Source organism: Pseudochaenichthys georgianus, unplaced genomic scaffold, assembly GCF_902827115.2.
Source record: "Pseudochaenichthys georgianus unplaced genomic scaffold, fPseGeo1.2 scaffold_414_arrow_ctg1, whole genome shotgun sequence".
Lineage (NCBI taxonomy): Eukaryota > Metazoa > Chordata > Actinopteri > Perciformes > Channichthyidae > Pseudochaenichthys > Pseudochaenichthys georgianus.
The window spans coordinates 117,335-141,289 of record NW_027262979.1 but is presented as its reverse complement, the minus strand read 5'-3'; the positions used below and the strand labels follow the sequence as shown (position 1 = coordinate 141,289).

The 23,955-nt window shown below is 42.1% G+C and overlaps 1 protein-coding gene across 1 annotated transcript in view; it reads left to right on the top strand.

Annotated features, from left to right (window-relative positions):
• The window catches only part of LOC117442348 (insulin receptor-like), a 125,169-nt gene that overhangs the window by 37,019 nt on the left and 64,195 nt on the right, over nucleotides 1–23,955 (top strand). Inside the window, 1 exon segment of the mRNA XM_034078341.2 lies at nucleotides 3,326–3,874. Within this exon segment, the coding sequence (XP_033934232.1) occupies nucleotides 3,326–3,874 (549 nt within the window).

Genomic DNA, 23,955 nt, shown 5'->3' with positions numbered 1-23,955 from the left:
TTAATGCAACGATTAGTTATTTATCAGAAATGTGTTAGTAAAAGCTGTGTCTTCTGATTTCATTTTGGGTAAAAGATTTTGGTACATTTTATAAATATACAGAAAATGCACTAGGAATAAAGACCAGTTTTATTTTGATGCACATAGTAGTCAAATAAATGCTCTTTTTTTTACCTGTATAAATTCAAAATATAATAATAATAATAATGATCCTTATATTTATTATAGCGCTTTATCAAAGACTCTCAAAGCGCTTTACAAATACACATTACACATACAGATCATACATGTAATGGTCATCTACTGTGGACAATACCCACAAAAATATGTTCTCCTTTAAATCAATTATTCACTATCATGTCAATAACACTTAAAAATAATCATTACCATAATTGTGTCTGCTAGGCTGAAGCCCTACCTTGTATGTTCCAGACACCCCCGCCTGAGGAAATTACAAACAAATATAGTAAATAAGAGTTTGTCAGACTGCTGATTACAGGCTCTATTGGCTCGCCTCCATTAGCAGAAGTCTCTCATTGATGTGCTGCTGCTCAGAGTTTGGACCTGGATTGCTGACATGTTTCTCCAGCTAACCATTAACAGAATGGGAAGTTAATAGGTAGCTTACACCTGGGAATGACTCGGTCAATAACAAGTCAATGGCACCAAGTAACCCCCCCTCCATCCTCTCCTACAATGAATGTTATTCGTCTATTTTAAGATGCATGTTGTCGTGCAATTGATTTTAGTCCTTAGTGGGTGCAAAGTGGTTATGGGCGACGACATGGGGAAAGATGTGGAGCAGATGGGTTCACTCCATTAGGATGCAGGAAGGATGTTACAGTGGTGTGTGTGTGTGTGTGTGTGTGTGTGTGTGTGTGTGTGTGTGTGTGTGTGTGTGTGTGTGTGTGTGTGTGTGTGTGTGTGTGTGTGTGTGTGTGTGTGTGTGTGTGTGTGTGTGTGTGTGTGTGTGTGTGTGTGTGTGTGTGTGTGTGTGTGTGTGTGTGTGTGTGTGTGTGTGTGTGTGTGTGTGTGTGTGTGTGGACTAGCATTACTATACTTGTGGGGACCTACATCTATTTACATAGTCACGTGTGGGGACTCGCCTCCCTTATGGGGACAAATTGGAGGTCCCCATAAGGGGGATCATTAATTTTAGGGTGAAGACTTGGTTAAGGTTAGGATGTGTGTGTGTGTGTGTGTGTGTGTGTGTGTGTGTGTGTGTGTGTGTGTGTGTGTGTGTGTGTGTGTGTGTGTGTGTGTGTGTGTGTGTGTGTGTGTGTGTGTGTTGCTGTGTGTGTGTATAGCAGCAGCTTTGGAGTATGAATGCGCGTGGATAAGCGTTTTGCTTCCAGGCTTAATTTCTCTTAACCCCTTCATGCCGGATTCATTCAGATCAGACACTGCCATACAGTAATTTCCTCTCTGGAGAAATGATACGGCAGCCAATGAGAGGAGAGAGACAGTGTGTGTGTGAGGGAGAGGGAGGGGGGTGAAGATGTTTCATGAATGGCGCTGCTCTACTCGACAGATCAGCAGTGGTTTTATGGCTTTAAGAGGGAAAAATAAGGTTAATGTTCACATCGAATCTAAGACATGTATTTTTCTCTGTTATCTCGATTTCTAACTGTAAGTCACTGTCAAGGAAACACATGCACGTCCTCTATTAATAATGTGATGTCCTCTTAGCAATAATGATACACTAAATATGCGGAAAGACGATTTGCTTTACACGTCCGTCAGTATAATAATATTAAAATAATTGGTTCTTTGTCAAGTTATATTGAACTGAGAAGCTTCTGTGGTCTCATGTGAGGAACTTATCATTTCACAGTGTCACCATGAGAGTCAGCCAAATGTGATGGACTACTTTATTGAATAGTTTATTGACTAAAACATGTTTTTAATTCTGGGAAAAAGAAAGTTGAATCAAAACCACATTTGCTGACGTTCTCTGGAACAAGATATCTAACATACAAGTGTTTTAGCAGAGCTATTTTTTAACTACGTAGCTCTCTGGTATTAAAACTAATGTGTAAAAGGCAGAACAAATCTTCCAAGGTGTCCCAAAAAACCCATAGAAAACAAAGGGCAGGTCATTGCTTTTACATTTAAAGATTCTATCAAGGTTTTTCTAATGCAGCTTAACCCTCCTATTGCCTTCGTTTCTCCCCCTTACTTTGGTGTTCGTGGTCAAATGTGACCGGTCCTGTTTTAACTGCTTTTACATTAACACAAAACCATTAATCATCACCAAATTTAATTTAACACCCTTTCAAACTGTACATATTGCTTCAGACTACTGGTATACATGAAGAACTGCAGTAAATATACAAAGAATAGACACTGAACATATATTGCGTGTGCCAGGTGTGATCCATGTCGGGGGAGGGGCACATAAGAGCGGGAAATGTATCTGTGTGTGTTTGTGTGTGCCAAGTGTGATTCACATGGGGGGATGGGCACATAAGGGGGGTGACACATCTAGAGTGTGTGTGTGTGTGTGTGTTTTATCGGATCCGAATGGTTACTAATTCCTTTTCTTTATGGCGGTCATTTTTAACCGGGAACACCATGGGTGTTTCAAAGTTGACTAAATCATCCAAAATGCAATGAAAGTGGTGATCAGCAATTTTATATGATCAAATGTCTACTGTGAAGGATATCATAAAGCCTTAATAATGCAATCGAATGCAAAACTAAAAAGTTATGATTGATGAAAGTAGTAAATCGGTCAGATTTGACCCGAAGACAACAGGAGGGTTAAATGTTCTGTTCTCATTTGTAGACGCATCACTCTATTAAATGTTATAATCATCCTTCTTTAATAACTACAACTTGTCCTTGCATGGCTCTCTTTGTAGCAGGGACATTTTATTTTTGCACCGCGGTACAAATGTCGTTTTCAAGAGGCTAAATGCAAACATATATGGAATAAACTGAATATTTGGTTTGATAGAAACATGTTCAAAATGTTTTCAATACATTTTGACCTTTGTACTTCAAATGCTCTGGAGTTATTAGACATGTTTGGACGTCAAGTCGGAAATAATCAAATTCTACAATAGTATAATACTAATAATATAAGTGTAGCATGAGAAAGAAATATCAAATATCAACGTTATGAAATAAAACACGAGGTTCAGCCCCAGAACACAAAAAAATCCTTGGATAATTCATTTGACCTGTATTTTAGGTCTGGTTCATATATGGAATAAACTGAATATGTGGTTTGATAAAAACATGTACCTTGGAAATTATTATCCTGTATTTCATGTCTGGTTTATCATAGTTTCTCACATCTCCTTCCCCTTCTTCCTCACAGTCTGCCCGAGCAAAGACATCCGTAACAATGTGACCAACCTGCAGTCTCTGGAGAACTGCACCATCATCGAGGGCCACCTGAAGATCCTGCTGATGTTCAATACCAAGACGGAGGACTTCCGGGGCCTCAGCTACCCGAAGCTGCGCGTGGTGACGGACTACGTGCTGATGTTCCGGGTCTACGGCCTGGAGACCCTCGGAGAGCTCTTCCCCAACCTCACGGTGGTCCGGGGGAACAGCCTCTTCTTCAACTACGCCCTGGTGGTGTACGAGATGCTGCAGCTGAAGGAGGTGGGGCTGCACAGCCTCATGAACATCACGCGGGGTGCCGTGCGGATCGAGAAGAACCCCGACCTCTGCTACCTGGCCACGCTGGACTGGGCCAAGATCTCCGACTCGGTGGAGGACAACTACATCGTGGCCAACAAGAACGACAGGGAGTGCGGAGACGTTTGTCCCGGCACCGCCCAGGGCCAGACGGTCTGCCAGCAGAACACCATCAACGGACACTTCAGGGGCCGCTGCTGGTCCCAGAACCACTGCCAGAGAAGTAAGTGTGTTTTAATCTGCTTTAAACAGCGGAGAGACTATTGTTTGTTCCTCCTTCGCTCCCATCATTTAGGGTTCATGGTGACTTACACTTCACGAGGAAATGCTATGGCTGAGGTCACTAGTTTCAAGGCTTTTATTGTCATGTGGTCATAGCTACAGTGTAGTTATGACGATGCAAATCTTAGGTCCCAGGCTCCTCCAACAGTGCAACACAATAACACAGATACAATAGTGCAAGAAACAGAATATAATAGAAACTGTGCAGAATAGTCTATTTACACTAGTCGTCCATTTATCTGCTTTAGGCCTGTGTCCACATTAATTTCTATGACTATGATATCTACTAGAGATGCATATCGTTGAGTTTTTTACGATACCGATACTCAACCGATACATATCGTGATACTTTGAAAATGTATCATCCCACAATTACTCACATGAAGCGCTTTACGATATAGTTAATATGTCAAATGAATATTAAATTCAATTGTGGGACTTCTTGGACCTTTTAGTACTGAACGAACAATGAAAAATACATAAAAAATGTGAAGAAAACCGATTATGGAATATCTTATCTTAATATCTTATCAATATCACCCGCCATCAGGTGTGCCGCGTGAATAGCACATCTTGTCAACGCAAACAGACCGTTATAATTAATGTTAAACCTGAGATTCGACTAGAGAACAAATACATAATAGAATAATGGTCATGAGATCTCGGCATTGCACAAACAAACAAATCTCATCTTTAAAATGTGCCTTCACTGGTGAGAGAAAACAAATCCCATCACAGTTCATTTGTGGGACTTTTACCTTTCTAGTATTGAACAAACAATGAAAAATGCATAAAATATGAAGAAAAACGACGATGCAATCTAATTTATAACACCCGCCATCACGGGCCACGGACACCACTTTTAAAATTAAAATTAAAAAAGTATCGAAACCGGATCTGATTTCGGTACGGTAGCCACCAGTAACCGGTATTTCGGTAATACCGGATACTCTCACACGTTGTATGGACGAGCTGACAAGGCTTAGTCTGACAGCGAGGAGGAAGTGTATGGAGATAAAAGTACGACCGACAGCAACATCCAGTGTTTGCTCGGCTAATTAAAATCAAGCAAATTGTCTTTTTTCGTTCTTTGTTACGATAGTTCCCGTCTATAAGCTGCGTTCCGAAAAACAAGCGTCTCCTCCAATAACTAGAGTGGCGTCATTTTGTGCTTTTTCTAATATCTTTGGATTTCGTTAACTCTGCCGTCTTTGGAACAAAAATGTATCAAAGACGCACATTTGGACACATGCTCTTCGAAAGTCCTAAACATACTGTTCTTATAACTACAAAGCCTGTCTGAGAGTATCAGATATGATTATGGTTTCCTTTACATTAAATGTCGCTTTTATCCTAAGCGACTAACATAGATTCAGTACTGTTGACAATCCCCACAGGACAACAACGACATGCTGACTGCAGTGGGACTCGAACTTGCTATCCCCTGATTCGAAGTCCATCATACTATCCACTGAGCCACAGCCTCCTTAGTATCAAAGTCACTTGTTGAGAGTGACCTTTACACCCCTGGGTTCATTGCAAACAGGAACTGCTAATTGCTTATCCTGCAAACGTTTTAATAAATCCAATTTGTCACAATGTCAAATAATACAGGGTACAAACCAAGGCTTGAGTTACATCCCCACAGTTCTAACTAACTGACTCCATGAGTGTCATTTTACTTCCTGTTTACATCGGCAGCAGTTGTGTCAAATGTCTCCGTCATCTGATTAGAGAGTCGTTTGTCGTGAGGTGTTAACCCGGTCGGATACTCTCTGTTTAACTGTAACGCCGTGTGTGGAAATCTCCATATTGACTGGCTGTTACGTGCACACATGATAGCGTAGCGCCTTTTCCAGAATCCATCACATTGTAAAACGGTCCATTGAGACACATAATGATAATATGCACTGGAGATGTTCTTTCCTCCCAGAAATCAATTTAGACGACCGCTGTTTTCATGGCAAATGGTTTCTGTAATGATTTCTGCGATGTGGAGGGCTGCTCCTCATATCAGCAGGCGGGGGTCCCTCTGATTAGCATTCATTGACTGGAGCATCGTGGGAAAGTGATCTGTGATTATAGGATCTGCTGGAAATGACTCACAGGGAAGTGAAAAGGTAGAATAATATTGTCTATAGGGGTGTAACGGTATCCATATTTGTCACGGTTCGGTACACGACGAATACGCCTTTTTTTTACGAGTGGGAAAAAAGTAATTCAGGGCAGTATCCACTACACTATTTATAATCCAGGGGGCGGTATTGCGCCTAAAAGCTGTTTGCCAGCCGCCCTTAAACAACAAATGAAGAACAAGAAGAAACAACAACAAAACGAACAAAATACAAGAAGAAGAAAAGTTAGTATGGCGATTTCAGATAACACTCAGGAGCTAGAACCCACCTGCTTCTTTTAAATCAAGCTGTGTGGGAACATTTCGGGTTCTCTGTGGACTACAATAACGATGAGGTGTGCGAGTGGTGGATCGGACGAGGACGGTGTGTCGGCGTTGTTCGACAGCGGTGCGGTATGCTAATGGTAACACACGCCAAACATGCTAAATCACATCAGAAGGCATCACCCAGATTTGCCACTCACCGGAGCCCGGCAAAAGACAACAGCAGTTCAACAGCTGATCCCTGCTGTTTTTAATAAACCAATAGACATGAGAGCCGAGAGACCAAAATAAATAACTGAAGCTTTTGGCTTATTATTTATGATGTAATATTTTCAAGACGTTCTTTCTAGTTTTACAGCTTGATGAAACCTTTTTGTTTGACATCAGCCATTATAGATAATATGGCCATCTGAGTGTGTATGGTTTGTTTTTAACTGTTTAATACAGTTAATTATTAAAAATGTCAGAGTTCCTTATTTTTAAACTGAAACTTGCACTACTGTTAAAAAATAAATAACAACAAACCTGGAATTATGCATTTCGGACTTTTTTTTGCTTTTTCTTGTTGTACCGAACCGTGACCCCCAAACCGAGGTACGAACCGAACCGTGACTTCTGTGAACCGTTGCACCTATTTGTGAACCTAGAAATGTTGAGTACCACAAAGTGTTATGATAGAAATGTGTAGTCGGGGCCCCCAGCATATCAAAACTGCCAGATGCTCACTTGCATATGTTGGGCAATTTGCACCATTACTATAAGTAGCGTTAATTAGCATTATTTAGCATATGAAGAAAATATTACAAAAATGGCTGGACCTATTAGGACAATTTTGGATTGGTGGTCAGTGAGGATGCTACATCCATTTCTGACATTTTCTTGCCAGTTATAACCAGAAAATACCAACATGTATGCTCTTGGTGGGGCTGATTTTGATATATTTTGGGTTGATTTGGAAGATTTATGGGACTCTGGATCAATTGGATTGGACATATTGCCTATTTGAAAAATTATTGTTCACAGTAGAGATAATAATTTTCATCTTGTGCTCTCTATATCCAATGTTCGCAACACTACTCATTGTAGTCAAAATCAGCCCACCGAGAGTACAAATATGACCGCTTTCTGGTTAAAACTGCCATTTTTGATCCTGAGAATGTCAGAAATGGACTCGGCATCCTCATAACTCCCCATAACCACTCCAAAACTGACCAAGCCAAGCCATTTTTAATTATAGTCCACATAGTCTATAAGGCCATTAGTGCTATGCTTATGCTAATCGTGCATATGCAAGTTAGCATCAGGCAGTTTCTATGTGCTTGGGACCCGTACTTTACAACTTTGGGGTACTCAACATATCCGGGTTGCAAACTACACTAATAAGGGATGTGATGAAGGAGGGATTTGGTTGACAGGAACACAGTAAAGCACATTGTTTGTTAAACATTTTTCATATTTTTCTCAAACAAGCTGTGGGTTTGCTCGGCTGCAGCCAGTGTGTCGGCCGGTCAGTCGTTCCTCCCATAAACACAGAGAGGCTTCTATTGTGAGACGCATGGAGAGAATGCTTATTATTTTTCCAAGGCGATTATAGCTTGTGTTGTTTTTTGTTCTCCTCTGCTTCTGACTGAAGGGCTAACGTTCAAAGCGCAGCGACCTCGGCCATGTTTATACTTTAACAGCGACTGTTGCAGCCGCACATAACGCTGGCTCCTCCACTTCCTGCCAGAGATCACAGTCGGGGACGAAATACAGGAAATACTTTTATTTTAGTGTGTCCCTGTCCTGTACGTATACATACAATGTCTTGACTTACAGTTCCAATCTTGTGTAAATCATTCAATTTGTTTAATAGGTGAAGTATGAGCAGCTTCTGCAAGGCTACATTTGGGGTGAAATAAAGCATGGAGTTATCTTTAGGATTATCTATGAACAAATGCGTAATATATATCTCACACATTCAGATGTTTGCACACGTTGAAACATTTTGAGACAGCTGTAGTACACTTTTTAATTACCGTACTTTTCGGACTATAAAGCGCACCTCCATATAAGCCGCAGCAGCTAAATTGTCCGTCTGTCTTGCTCTCGTTCTGTCTCTCGGTTCCACTTTTACTTTGGCGCGATACCCTGCCGTTAAAAACGGTACGATTCCTCCGTTTCATTAGTATCGGTACTTTAAGAATGACGGGGAAAAGTACTCCGTGTGTGTGTGTTCAGCACTCTGCTTCCACTCCCTGCACTGCAGCCGTGCCTGCAGTCCCGCTCCTCTCAAGCACGTTCTAAGTCCCTCCCCTCTCTCGTGCACGCGGCCACGCGCTAGCTGCCAGAGCATGTGAGAAAACGAGAAGCATGGCTGCAAGTGGGAGTGCAACTGCCGCTGCGCCTCGGCTTGTTGACAAAAAAGACGCCAGAAGTCTGTGAACGGGCCGTTCAGGTGTTCAGAGCAGAGCCCCCTGTCGGAGCAGCAGAGCGTGATGTGCACTAAAAAGTGTTTCTGTCGCAATATTATCGTTGAGCAAACTTAACTAGCAAACTAGCATCACTATCTGCTAACGTTAGCTTTAGCCTTCGTTTTCTATTAGTTTTTTTCATAGGCTATAAACGGAGGTGGTATAAGTATATATCTTGTACTTGAGTAAAAGTAGAAGTACCCAGGTCTTGTACTTGAGTTAAAGTAGAAGTACCAGAATGTAGGAACAATCCTGCAATCAAAATGTTCCTCAAATAAAAGTACAACATTATTATCATCAACATATAGTTAAAGTAGCGACAGTAAAAGTAGAAGTGCTCAGGTCTTGTACTAGAAGCACCAGAGTGTAGGAATACTCTGTTACAGTAAAAGTACTGCATTCAAAATGTTCCTCAAGTAAAAGTATTAAAGTAGCGACAGTAAAAGTAGTCATTGTGCAGATTGGTCCATTTCAGAATAATATATATGATATGTTTTATAATGATTGATCATGAAAGTGTTCTCAAAGCTGGTGAAGGTGCAGCTAGTCTGAATGGCTTTGTAGACTGCAGGGCAGCTGGTGGATTTACTCCAGGTGGAACTAAAGTCTGATTTAACACTTGGTTATATTTCACATCATTCCTCCACATCTGTGAAGTAACTAAAGGTATTAAATATATGTAGTGGAGGAAAAGTACACCATGTACCTCTGAACCGTAGTGGACTAGAAGTACAAAGTAGCAAAAGAAACATTGAAATACTTAAATAAAGTACAAGTATCTCAAAATTGTACCCAAGTAGTACTTGAGTTTATGAACTTAGTTACTTTACACCACGGGCTATAAAGATAGAAAGACTAAGCCTTGCACAGAGGCATGAAAATACATTTTCAAAATGCTCAACAGTGCTGCCAAAATTATAAACTCACTGCTACACAATTAAAATAAATGCTTTTATATATATTTATATTAGATGTGACTCTTTGGGGTTTCTGTTCTTAGTAACACTGCTGCTTTAGTTGTTCTGACTGCTAAAATCATCTGTTATTCCTAACTTTAAAGCCGATATTCCGTGTTTCCCTTTTTTTAAGAAAAGTATCGAAAAAGAATCGGAATCGCAATTCTTGACTTGGTATCGGTATCGAAACCAAAATGTTGGTATCGTGACAACACTACAACGGACTACTTTTCTTAGCGGATGCATGTCAATTTAAATCAATACAAAAAACTATTTTTTAAATCAATAAAATCTTTTTCTAAATCCATAAAAGCATTTCAATTATTATTGGGAGTCATGTCGTTACTTTGTTGAGAATGTGGCCGTGTGTAATAAGCGGGATAATGTCCACATTGCACATCGCATAATGTGCCTTCATGCCGATCTAGATCCCTCCGCAAAAACAAAACAAAAAACGGCTCGTTCGCGGGCGAGAGCCGGCTCCCGTCGTTCACTATAGGAAACGCCCCTATAGGATCCGCCTCCTTGCTGCGGTCTGCAGCCAGACTCTATTGAATTTTACCTGTAACATCCATAGATTTAGGAGGTTCCCTAGTGGCCGTTAGCTGTACAAAAAAAATGGGGGAAAAAGTCGCGGTTTGTAGTCCGAAAAGTACGGTACTCATTTTGAAGGTGGTGATTACTGGAAGAAGACATTTAATGTTGGCGCATTTCCTATTGCTTAAAAGGGCCCCAAAGTTGTGAAAAATGTACCAATATTTTAGTTTCTCAGACAATAGTCACTCCCCAAATTTGCATTTAATTTCCAACACTAGCAACACACCCACTTCTCCTTGTATTCCCACTGTCCCCGCATGCTCCGTTTCCTCTTTAATCACTTTGGTAATTCGCCTCACTAACAGGTTTTCCTCCTGCGTTGAGACGCTCGATTACTCCTGGCGCTGATTTCAAAGAGAAACCTCCCGACCATTAAAAGAAAAAAGAATGTGGACCGAGTGTGTGCAAACGAGCTGTTGTGCGTGTGTGTTCATGTCTCCTGAGTTTGGGAGGGGCCGGGGGGCCACAGGTATGACGAGCAGCAGCGGGTCATGTGACTTCACTTCAGTCAGGAGTGTGTGTCGAAGCGGGAGCCATTTCTAGAACATGATGCAATGCTGTCTGCCCCCAGGGAGGACACACACACACACACACACACACACACACACACACACACACACACACACACACACACACACACACACACACACACACACACACACACACACTATAGAGTGATGAAAAAATTAAGTAAAACATGCCTAAGAAGTAATACTTAAATAGAATATCAATAATAGTAAGATAAAATAGTGACATTTAGTGAAATAAACGTATTATACACTGTTCCTTTGGACATCTGTTCATCCCATCTATCCACATATGTATATATTAATACACCATATGTATATTTTCAGCTGTCCATTATTTAAGTTTTTTTATTCTATGCATTTTCTTTTCTTTTTCCTGTAACATACTTTCACCATAATGTTTACTGCACTTTGTATTCTTCCATTTTGTTATTTCTTTCTTTTCTGTTCACCATATTACACATATGCATTGTTGGAGGAGCCTGAGACTTTAGATTTCATTGCCAGAACTACACTACAGCTAGAGATGTCCCGATCCGATCACGTGATCGGGACATCTCTAGCTACAGCTATCGTGTACATGGCAAACAAAGCCTTGTAATAAAGCAAATTTTAAATAAGCATATCATCCTGATGTAGAAACAGCTCGGATCCAGGGCTCAATTTGCTTCTGCAGGGAAACAACAAGTCAAACCGCGGCCCTCACCTCCAGCGGGGACACGCACCTGGACACACACATATCACACACACATGCATTTACTGTGTGTGTGTACATTAGATGGAGCATAAAAGTTTATGTGTGAGTGGAAACTGCGGCGTAGTTTTTGTTGTGTTTTTAACAGGGTTCCACTCGCCTTAGGTTAGAGCCAAGGAGAGCCTGCATTCCTCTGATCTTACTCATGCTCCTTACAAGCAGGAAAACTGTGTGTGTGTGTGTGTGTGTGTGTGTGTGTGTGTGTGTGTGTGTGTGTGTGTGTGGTGTGTGTGTGTGTGTGTGTGTGTGTGTGTGTGTGTGTGTGTGTGTGTGTGTGTGTGTGTGTGTGTGTGTGTGTGTGTGTGTGTGTGTGTGTGTGTGTGTGTGTGTGTGTGTGTGTGTGTGTGTGTGTGTGTGTGTGTGTGTGTGCGCACCAGGACATGTCAGGTTTAACTGTGCAGGGCCCTTAAGTAACTTGTTGGCCAAACTGCCTTGAGAGATCTGACGTTCATTGTCATTTTCTCAGTTCCTACGCGTGCGTGTGTGTGTGTGTGGGTGTTTCTCAATCGCGAGGATGCTGGCTTGGTCGTCGCGTACTTCCAAGTCACTTCCTTCAGAAACGAAGCCAGTATGCTTCCAAGCCACGGCTTTGGAAAACGAAGAAGAATGGAACAGGCTAACAAGTGTGCCACTCTCTAACGGTTTCAACACAAACTGTACCGAAAATAAATACGTCACGATGTCTATCTAATTATGAACTTGCTTTACTTTCACGGAACACATGTTTGGTGAAAACAAAGTAACATATTTACCAACACGTGTTCTACGCCACTACATACTTACATTTCAATGTGTGCTGCGTCGGTTCAGCCATTCTCCGCAAGGGTTTTTGAAATTGGTCCGTGCGCAAAGCATTGTGGGGATTTTAAGGACGCGAAGTCTACCCATGTGCAGCCTCGAAATTACCCCCAAACCAAGGACGCGGCCTCAGTGGAATTCCAAGTATGCTGGAGATTGGAACAGTCCTTCGGCGGCACTCGATGACGTAGCATCCTTGAAATATTGGCTTGGAAGCCAGAATCCTCGAGATTGAGAAACGGCCTGTGTGTCTGTGGCACGTCTGTCGTGTTGTCGAGTGCTCTCAGGCTGCTGCAGTTTTCAAGCTGTCACTTTGTTGTTGTTGATGGTTGCGTTCTTTTTTCTCGGGACAGCAGAGTGCATCGATCAAGGATGGGAGTCGGCTTTATTTATTTTTTCAAGGCATTAAATATTCGAAAAAAAGCCTCAATGCACTGGAATCCTTCAAGTTTTCTTAAGAGGACAGAACCAGAATAAATGTTTTTGAGTAGTGACTAACTACTCAACTTTAACTACAACTACTTTAACACAAGCCTGAATAACCCGATGCAAAACAGAATACAAATATGTACTTCCTAGTGAAGGATGAATATTGAGGAACATATACAAAATATGCAACCACTAGTGCAACTGGTGTTATAATACAATAATGAATTTCGATTACTTTGACTGATTTTGCAATTGCGATATGATGCACAATATTGGAGAGGTTAATTTTAAATCATAATTATCTATGCTGTGTTTCTTTAAGAGCATCTGTTCCAAAAGGAAACGTTTATAGTGAATATACAAGTCTATATAATGAAGTTTGTAGGGCGGGATATCTCTGCTGTTGGAACAATACTTACACATATTTACCCTTAACAAATATTGTGTATCCTGCAATTTTGATATTGCCCTAGGGCACATGTGTCAAACTCAAGGCCCGGGGGCCAAATCAGGGCCTTGGTGGATTTAATTTCGGCCCGCAGGATAATTTCTAATTGCTATTAGATCTGGCCCGCCGGTATATTGCACGCACACCTTCCCTCCATCCTGAGGGTCTCCTCCGCTCAGAGCCTGAGCCCAAACATTGATGACCTTGCACTCAAGATGAGACGCCAAGTGTCTGAGCTAGCATCAGAGCAGCACACTGAGTTCAATGGATGCTTCCTTCTGCACTTTCTCTCACGACAACAGGCCATGTTTGGTTTTCTCTTTGAGGGAACTAGTTTTGTTGAAGCTGTTGTTGGCCTGTGGGGAAATGTACTCATAAGAAATGACTCTGGAAAAGCTGCAGATCGAGCCATGAGAAATGAATGCAACTGATATTTAATGTTGTTTTTATAGGCAATAGTTTAAACTTTGTTAGTTCCAGGTTTAATATGTGCAATAAGTTCATTTCAATAAGTTCTGCAATAAACGTTGAACCAGTCCGGCCCTCCACTAGTACGCATTTTTTTATTTTAACCCACTGTGTGTTTGAGTTTTACCCCCCTGGCCGAGCGCATATTGCGATTTGAATAAAATGTCCGTTATCATGCAGCCCTAATTTTAGCTACATGTGTTAAAATACCTCCTGGCTCGTTGAGGTTAATGGATCAGTGGCTCCTGCTCTCAAAGACATGCAACCTCTCACCAGATGTTTGCACACGATGCATCAAAGAGGGGTAAATTGACGTAGATTGTGAGCTGACATACTTGAAATACTGATAATGTTAGCTTGAGCGGTTTGGTTAATAAGTAGGAGGGAATTACATTTTTCTTTTCTGATAAACAAGTCATGACATTTCTCTAAAAAACACTTTATTCTACATGTTCTATTTAATATTGATGCAGTCACCAAATGCTGTTGAAAACATCTCTCCTCTGAACAACTGGGAAGCCCTAAATGACTCGGCCAAAGAGTCACATGACAGGGGTTGAGTGAAACTCCGACTGACAGCAGGTTGTTTACACAGCGGAGGAGAGGCTGTAAGTAGAGGCTGTAAAAATATAAATACTTCCATATGTGGAGCCCCTGCTTCTCAACACTATCGGTAACACTTGTGGGATCCTGGGGAAATGTTTTATATATAGATTCTATTTTCATTCCTGTTTTTGTAAAATAATGACTTGTGTTTTTTTTTTTTTTATGGATTCATGACATTTTTAACGTGATATTTATGGTACAGTTTTTAGTCGCCACCTGTTTCCGCAGAGGTGCAGGGCTCATAGGACGTATATAGTGTGGTGAAGAACGAGGCCGCAGTGAGGAGATGTGACAGGAGAAAAAAACGCCCAGAAACAGTGATTTCCAAGGAGAGGAGATATTACTTTTTATACTTCTTATTTATCGCAGGCCAGGGATAAAGGACGCAGAAGAAGACCATGCCGTCTTACTCCAAACAATTATAATATTAAACAAATGATAGAAGACAAAACATCCTGAAGGAACGATGAAAATCACACACACACACACATTTGAATACTTTATTTGGTTCAACAAATTATATTACATAAGACAGGGAATCAAATTTATCGGGGCTAAGGGGCACAGAACACTCAGGGGAACACATAGCATCTCCCTCTCCACACGGCTAAGCTGCAGCTTTCACACACACACACACACACACACTTTCCGAGCGTCACGGCAGCACAGGTTGAACCGGTGGTTGCTCTAAATGGATCGACGTGCGTCATTCAGCGAGGCTCTGTGACCGTCAGACTGCTGCTCTCTGAACTGGCCTCTGGATGGGAACGGAATATCTTATAAGGACATTTACAATGCGTTGAACTAACTGTACAAACAGAAGAGACAAACAAAATATCCAAATATGGTGGGGTATATTTCAAATTAAGTCGTTTTCTGCCAGTTAAAGGGGCCCTATTATGCTTTTTGTAATGTTTTATAGGTTTATTGCATGTACATCTCACTATTTAGTTTCTCTCCCACACACTCCCTTTGGGATGTTAGCCTCTGCAGACCATTTACATGCACCAAAACCTATATACCCCACTACAGGAAAGAGAAAACCCTCAAAAGCAAAACAGGGCCTTTCACAATTCAGCCCTACTTTTACACTCAGTACTATCTGCTCTGTCTGGCCTGTAAATAATAATATATATAATGTACATATTGTAAACTATAAACGTCCACATGAGCATTCAGTTGGCATGGTCACAGAGTTAGATACTGGCAGTGTGCTCGGTGAAACGCTTCATTAAACGTGACGCTTGCAGCAACAACCTTTACTCTGATATGGAGTCACAGCGGAGGAGGAAGTTCATGCCTCGAGGACGAAATGAAAGTGCAGAGTAATCCCTTAAGGGCATATTAGCACATTCATTTCACGTGTCAACTGTTTTTTTCCGAAAAGGCGTGAGGCCACTTGAACTCTGGCACAGATGCTTTTTCTCAGTGAAAGGCGACACGAGCCAGAAACACTATCCTACTTCCTTCACGGCCTGGAAGCGGGAGCTGGTTTACAGTAAACTGAATGACTTCTACACAGTTAGAGGAAAGCACCGAACACTGGTAATAGAGTGTTCCAGGAACGAGTCCTAAAACCCGGAAGTGAGTTAGCATTTCACCACTTCCTGTTCCCTGTCTCAGAGCCAATGGGATCTCTCCGTAGAGTTTTGGAGAATATCTGGAAATAAGGTCTGTGGTTGAGACGCATTGAAGAGACGGATCACGTTTTGTTCCGACATTTCTGAAGAGTTCACGTGTCTGAAAAACGATGGTTGTGAACAAGTGGCTGAATAGGACTACAGAAGTTGTCCAGGCCGTTGTACGTCATTACGCCGAACACGTAAACACTCCATTTAGAATCTGTTCCGGTCCCTCCTCTGTCAGGGGCCGCACGGGCGGAGGTCGCTGTACCGACTCCGGTGCGCAGGTCTCGTGGGGGCAGGCGGATTGTTCCTCCCCGCCATACGGATTTTGTTTACACGTGAATTCTGGGGGGGCTTGTGTGGTGACACGTTATTGGACATAATTCACCTCTCTTATTGTGTTGCCACACGGACCCTTTAGTGGGAACACCTGTAGCGTTAGCACCCATTCCTGCTAGATCGTCAAGCAGAGCAGTTGATGTGTTAACCTCTCTATGATTAATGGATAATAAAGATTGGAACTCTGTTCTTAATACACCGCCTCCGACTCCCTTTTCCTGGCACTACAATGTTTGAATATGGATCTTAAGTTGCCGCGACGTTGAAGTCGTGCGACCCTGCTGCACTCGGCTGTAGTTCGTTTATAGCGTAACGTTAGCATGTTGCTTCTGGCGATTAGATTTATGATTCGAAAATGATGAAAGTAGGGTAGACATGTGGAGATGATCCGGCTGAACAAAACGTTTATTTATCAAACAGCTTCGTTTTCTACAGAACTTATTTCAAGCTATTTTCCAAAATCCTATGGAGAAACCCGTTGCTTTTTTGTCGAGGGAACCAGCAGCTTCCTTCCGGGTAGACACGTCATCCAGCGTAGGTGTTAGTGATAACGTGATGTATTACATGTGAGTCAATGGCACTATAGGACTTATTTTACCACTGTGCCATTCAGCGATAATACCTGATTCATACTTATACATGACTGTATATTGTAATATACATAAGTTACATTTTATTCTTACTTTAACTTTTCAATATTTTATTTTATCGAATTGTATACTTCTTGGACATTTTAATAATCTGTTTTTTTTAAATATCAAATATTTGTATTTATTTTATTAAATGTTAATGTTGTATTGAACATTCTCATGTATACGTGTTTTCTATAAATACATTTATTTTATCTTTGAATTTCATATTCTTACTTCAACTAATGTTTATATAAACATTTGTATTGTTTTTTAATATTTTATACACTTTTTGTTAAACTTTATAATGATTATTTAAACGTATTTTTTTATTTATCTTTTATTTTAAGATAATAAACGGTCAAAAACGGAAACAATTGTATTCTTAAGTTCACAGAAGGACTATACTTATGCAACCAAAATTATTTGTTTTGCGGTTAGGATCACATTAGTATTTTGAATTACATTAATTTGCCCTGATCGTCTTGGAAACGGTCATGCGTTCTGATTAAAGCATTCAGTCTCGACGGTGAGCCGGTTCACTTCCTTGTGCTCAGTTAAAAAGGGAAAGTAGAGCACACACACTCCGATGATAGTATTTTAATTGTTTCCAATTTCCTCCTCAGCTCCAGGTCAGGAGCAAAGTGAATTACAAGTGATGTGATCCTGATAGTGATACACTCACTCACACTCACACACACACACACACACACACACACACACACACACACACACACACACACACACACACACACACACACACACACACACACACACACACACACACACACACACACACACACTCAGAACACACACAGCGTCCTCGTCTGTCCTGTTTCATTCCCATAGACAAGCGCCTCTTTAATGCTGTCCATTTGTGGTGGTTAAACACACACACACACACACACACACACACACACACACACACACACACACACACACACACACACACACACACACACTGGTGTTTGAATCACTATGGATATCTTAAAAGGGAGAAGCAGTGATAGAAACCGACAGATGGAGAGGCAGAGTTAGTCACTGTGCTCTTGTGTTTTACTTCCTGGCGCCTTGCATCCTTGTTCACAAACCCAAATTAACTTTGATACGCTGGCATCAGTTGTGTGTGTGTGTGTGTGTGTGTGTTTCTCTCAATGTGTGCAGTGCTAGCCAGGCGCCCCGGGGACATCTGTAAAACTCTCTTTCCTCCAGCTGATCAATGGACGGGCACTCCCACTTCCTGCTCCAACACACACACACACACACACACACACACACACACACACACACACACACACACACACACACACACACACACACACACACACACACACAACTGTAACAGTACACATTCAGATGGACATGTGCACAACAGACACACACACACTCACACACAGGGCCAAGTGGAGTACGCACAAGTGGAGCACGCTGCCCACTCTGCTGGCTTATGATTGGCTGCTGGTTGTAGAGATGAGGAGAGGATGGGGGGGCTTCTGAGGACACAAGTCTGCGACAAGATGTGTGTGTGCTGTTGCCGCAGTGTGTAGAGAAGGAGACGACGGTCCTTATCTTTCACAACGCGCTCTGGGGATGTGTTAAAGAACACATGCTGCTCTCAGGAAGGCCAGGCTGTAGAGAGGTGGCGGCGGTTGGATCACAGCGGTGGGGAAAGAAGGCATTGTGGGAAGGCACCGAATTCACCATGCTGCTGGTGGCGAACGCTTTAGCCAATCAGGGGGCGGGCAATGAGTTTAACCACATGTCAAGTCATCTGTGGACTCAAACAGCTTTTTGTAGACGAAACTGCATTTAGAGACGGAAAATTATATTTTAGAGACGAAAATACGGCTTTTAGAGACATGAGTTGAATACTGTTGAACACTGACGCGCACTTCTACAGTTACTGCACTTCAATTGAACACATTTCTAATCCTGAATTTACTTATTTAGTTACTGACTCAAATCTATATATAAATATGTTGTATTTATCGTATATATTTATTGTCTGATGTGTGTATGCATAACACTGTCAGGATGTTAATACCAGTGTTTATTTTTCATGTCGAAGCATTGGACTCTTGCACCTTACAGTGTATGACACCCAGCAAATTAAGAAGGCAAATTTGAAGTGTTTAGATGAAGTGTACATTTGAGTTTTTGTATTTGCACGTCCAGGTAAAAGCGGTGTATTTGAGACGTAGGGCAAGGAGAGGTTAAGAAGCAGACTTTAAGCCGGTGATGGATTGAGTCCTTCTGTGCAGCGAGGGTCTGCTGTGTGTTTCCCAGCGAGGGTCAGAGTGTGAGCTGCATGTTGGCAGGTCGTTACTGACGAGTCTGAAAGGACTTCCTCATTGCTTCCTGCCTTTGTCCAAAACACTTCCTGCTCCTGAGCCCCGGGGGGAGGCCGAGGGGGGGGGGGGGGGTATAATTTACATGTGAGAATGAAAGGGAAGAGAAGTGAGATGGATGGATCACAGCCAGGGGCGGACTGGGACTACAACTCAGCCCGGGACTCTCGACCGGCCCACTTCGGTACCTCAAGTGGATACCGCTGGAAAAGTGTCGACGGGGGGGCGAGCGATTTATCCGACCGGCCCACTTCAATACCGGCCCATCGGGATACGTCCCGATGGCCAGTCCGCCCCTGATCGCAGCTCTGCAGATCCGTTTAACAGGAACGACGACCTGCTGCAAATGTTTATTTCACTAAACGCTTTGCACGCTGCAGCAACTGCAAACCCAAGGGTGTGTGTGTGTGTGTGTGCGTGTGCGTGTGTGTGTGTGTGTGTTCTTTGATATCTAACAGGTGTGTGTTTGAGTAACATGAACACATTTAAGTTGTATTTGATTACTGCCAATATTTTTCCAGAAGTGTCCGAATAGTTTTGGTCATTTAGAAGATTTATTTGCAAAACAAATGAAAGCTGGTCAAAATATCAAAAGCTGTAATGATTTAGGAAGAGTTTATATATCCATATTAAGTGTACTACACTACTTGTAAACAACATGCATCAATACATACATACATACATACATACATACATTCATACATACATACATACATACATACATTCATACATACATACATACATACATTCATACATACATACATTCATACATACATACATACATACATACATACATACATTCATACATACATACATACATTCATACATACATACATACATACATACATACATACATACATTCAACAAAAGCAGCATTAGTGTGTAAACTATTCAAAAAACATCCCCAACCCACTTCTCAATCCCTTTAAGTGGCATTAAGAAAAAAGAACTTAAACGAAGTAAATAGAGATTAAACATGTAAATATTAATATAACGGAGTATTTATGCATTTAATACATCAATGAAACGATGGAAGATGTGCGGCCTGGTGTGAACGAGCTCATCAGTCTGATCCAAACTGATTATAAATCACTATAACAAACTCATCAGTTCAAAGTGAAGAGAAGTTTTATAACAAAGCGTGAGTACATGTCTCCCTGCGCGTCATTGGCTCACTGGAAAGGCTCCACAACCACAGCTTCAGTGTGCTCGGAGGATGTGATGCTCCGTTAGCTCAGGTTCACCTCGCCCTCCGACGTAAGCGTGACGTATGCGGTTCTTGCTTCTCGACCGACAATTTTTCGGTGCTTGAAACGAACCGGATTCCGGAGCTTAGAGGCACTGCGGTGTGAACGGGAAACACCGGTGCTTTTGTCAGGCTCCAGCTCCGAACCGGCCCTGGAACCGCGTTGGTGTGAAAGCCTCCAACACGGTGTTTCGTCTGAAGGCCGGGTTTCAAGTTCTCAAGAATGTTGTTGTTACATCACCTTCTTGGGAAAGCGCGGGTTTCCCACAGGTCGGGGAGTGTGTTCCCGCGGGGGGTGGAGCTCATGCTTATCTGACAGCGTACATATGGAAGTTATTATTGTGCTGTTATTGTTGGGACCCGAGCTCCAGCATAGTCTGGTTAAAGGAGACTATTGAGATCGCGGGAATGATTATTTCTTTATGTGTTCACCATGTGTGTTTGCTCAAGAAAGAACACTTGAAATCCTGCATCTTTTAAAGGAAAATACTACCAGGCGTGAGAGCTTAAAATCCACTTTATTATGTTCGATACCAAGGGGACACAATACAGAGACGCAACATAAAACCACAGAACAAATAATTCGTGCGACACCGGAAAAAAAGGGTCAAAACTTTGTGCTTTTACTAACTTTTAAATACTTTTCTGTTATATGTTTTACCCCCATCGTTAAACCACTTCGTGTGTAATGCTGCTACGGACCAGTCTCACCAGTACACCAAGATTAAAAGGCTTTATCGTCAAATCCACGATATCAAAAGCGTAGTTAATAATAATAATATATTTAATTTATATAGCGCTTCTCATCTGCCAAGACAAATCTCGAAGTGCTTCACAACAAGGGATACTGATACGCTTTGAGTTGTTGTTGGCTATGAAAGTCTAAAGTTATGAATAAAACAATGCAAGAAAGTAGTTAAGGGTTAAGTCTTTAGATAATAATACTTAATTTAAAATGATATTTGAACACATATTGAGCCTTTGAAAATGATACGGCTTCCTGAGGTTTAAATGTTTCTCTCGTCCTTATGCGGTTTCGCTAACATTTCTATGAATTGTGCAACACTGCATCCGACTTCTCCCCGTATTCCTCTCCGCTCTCTTCGCTGAACGTCTTGGCTTTTCTAGAAGCGCCTCTTTTCCCTGAACCATCTAGCAGGTTTCTTTTAGCACAATAACACACACTCGGCCCCTCCCCTGAAGGGTCTGGGAACAGAGGATCCTTCTCAGTAAAGGAGCTTTGATGGTGACCAGCACCCCCGCTCAGGCTGTAATGGTTCGGCCCAGAGACCTGTCTATGTAAGGCCATACTTGTGACACTATGCTTGAGGGGTGGGTTATTGGGAGAATGCGACCCTGCGTCGACCCCCCCAGGTCAGAGGTGAGTAAGTGGAGGATGGGGGTGGGGGACAGAGGTCAGAAACCAATGGGGCATGTGCTGGCCATAACTACAGGGTAGAACACACACACACACACATTCCTGGAGGCCGCACAGCGACAGGAAGTGCCGATGGACAGGTGTGTGTGTGTGGTGTTTTCTGCCCAGCAGCAGGGACACACAGGGAGATATAATGGGCCTCAAACAGGAAGTGATAAACGAACAAACGATGTGTGTCTCCAGGGTGTTTATTTTTCACTCGTCTTACGTACCGTTTTTACTTTTACGATTTGCTAAAGGCACTTTAACCGAGAGGACATTGGATTTCCCCTTAGTAGTTAATACAAGTTAATCTTATAAGAGAAAACATTTTGCTTCACAGTCCACATTTATTTTGGTACAACACAAGAAATCCTTTTATATATTTTATACATGTTTTAGAGCCATTTAAAGGATTGGATTGTTAAACGTGGGGGCTAACGATATACCGAACTACCATTGGTCCATTCATCCTAATTAAGACTATACAATTGAAGATTGTTCTCGCTGTATCGCCGACCCGGAAACCTGTCCGCTCCTCGCAGCAGCAACGAGCCTCGCAATGTCCCGACCAATCAGAGCACACTGGGCTCACAGGGGGGGGGGGCTCCAACAAGCCGTGTAGGACAGAGAGTGAATACATGAATACACAGACTAGACAGAGATGCTGTGAGAAACCGATGTGAGTTTGGAAAATTGAACAATATAAATCTATTCTAGTCGACCTCAACAATGGAATTATGATCAGTAGAAATGGCAATGACACGGGACCTTTAAAAGTGTTTATAAGTTTATAAAAAAGTCCCTCGAATTTACTGTTAAGAAATTCAGCATTTACATTTTGATTTAAATTCAGATTTCACGAATGAATCTTCCAACGACACCCTTACATAGAATCAGAATCGAGTTTATTGCCAGGTACGTTTACGCATAGGAATTTGCTTTGGTATATTAAAACATTAACACAACATAAGAAAATAAGACGTATTTACACCTAATTGAAATATACAAGACGGACTAGAAACTAAAAAACGTAGTAAAATGAATATATGACAATCTGCAGGGCTGCTTTATTCTTTACTTGCTGAATATTCATCTCATGTTGTCTCCCTTCCATCAGTCTCTCGTCCTGTGATCCTCCTGCTGTCTCCAAACACTGTCGAGTGGTTTCTCTCCACCTCTCCACGTGTGCCTCTAAAGCCCTCCACTTTCCCTCTGAAGGCCTGAGTGGCAATATATATTTGCAGGAACAGATATAAAAGTATTTCTCCCGAATGCCTCCTGCAGTGGTGACAGAGTTATAAGACTGCAGTAAAAATGGCCGCTCTCTATGTCAGTCGTAGAGAAGACCAGAGTGTGCATCTCCTCGTCCTTTCATGAACACTTTGCTCTTAGGTACATGTTGTAGACTTTGCACGACCTCACAGGACATACTTCACTTTTGATTCAAAGCAGAAACGTTAGGATAGGATTTAGGAGGTCTGTTCAGTATGTCTATCTATCCTCCTCCTCCCCCTCCTCTTCCTCGCCTCACTGATGGCCTCGCTGCCCTCTGAGGAATGGATGCAGTTAATACTTTTACCTACACGGTGGGGATGTCTAGACGTCTAGTCATGTGTAGAGAAAGCCTGCAGAAAGCATCAGACGGAGCTAAAATGAAAAAATACTTTCTCTCTCTCTCTCATTCCTCTTCCCTGTCGCTCCACCTTTTGTGAGAGATCCTCCCTCCCTTCTCCCTCTCTCCCTTTCTGTCCCTCTGCTCCTTCCCTTTGTGCTCCCCCTCTCTTCTGTGGTATGCAGACATGCAGGAATTTCTGGGCCTCAAAATGATAGACCAAACTTGTCAGCCCTGGCTCCTGTTACTAAAGATGGCCGCCGCGGCAGTGCGCGCGCCTCTGATTGGTGCACGTCCGAGTTTCCCGCCGCTCGATTGGTCGGCACGTGTTTGTCCGCAGCTCTATTGTTTTTTTTTGAAAAAGTGTGT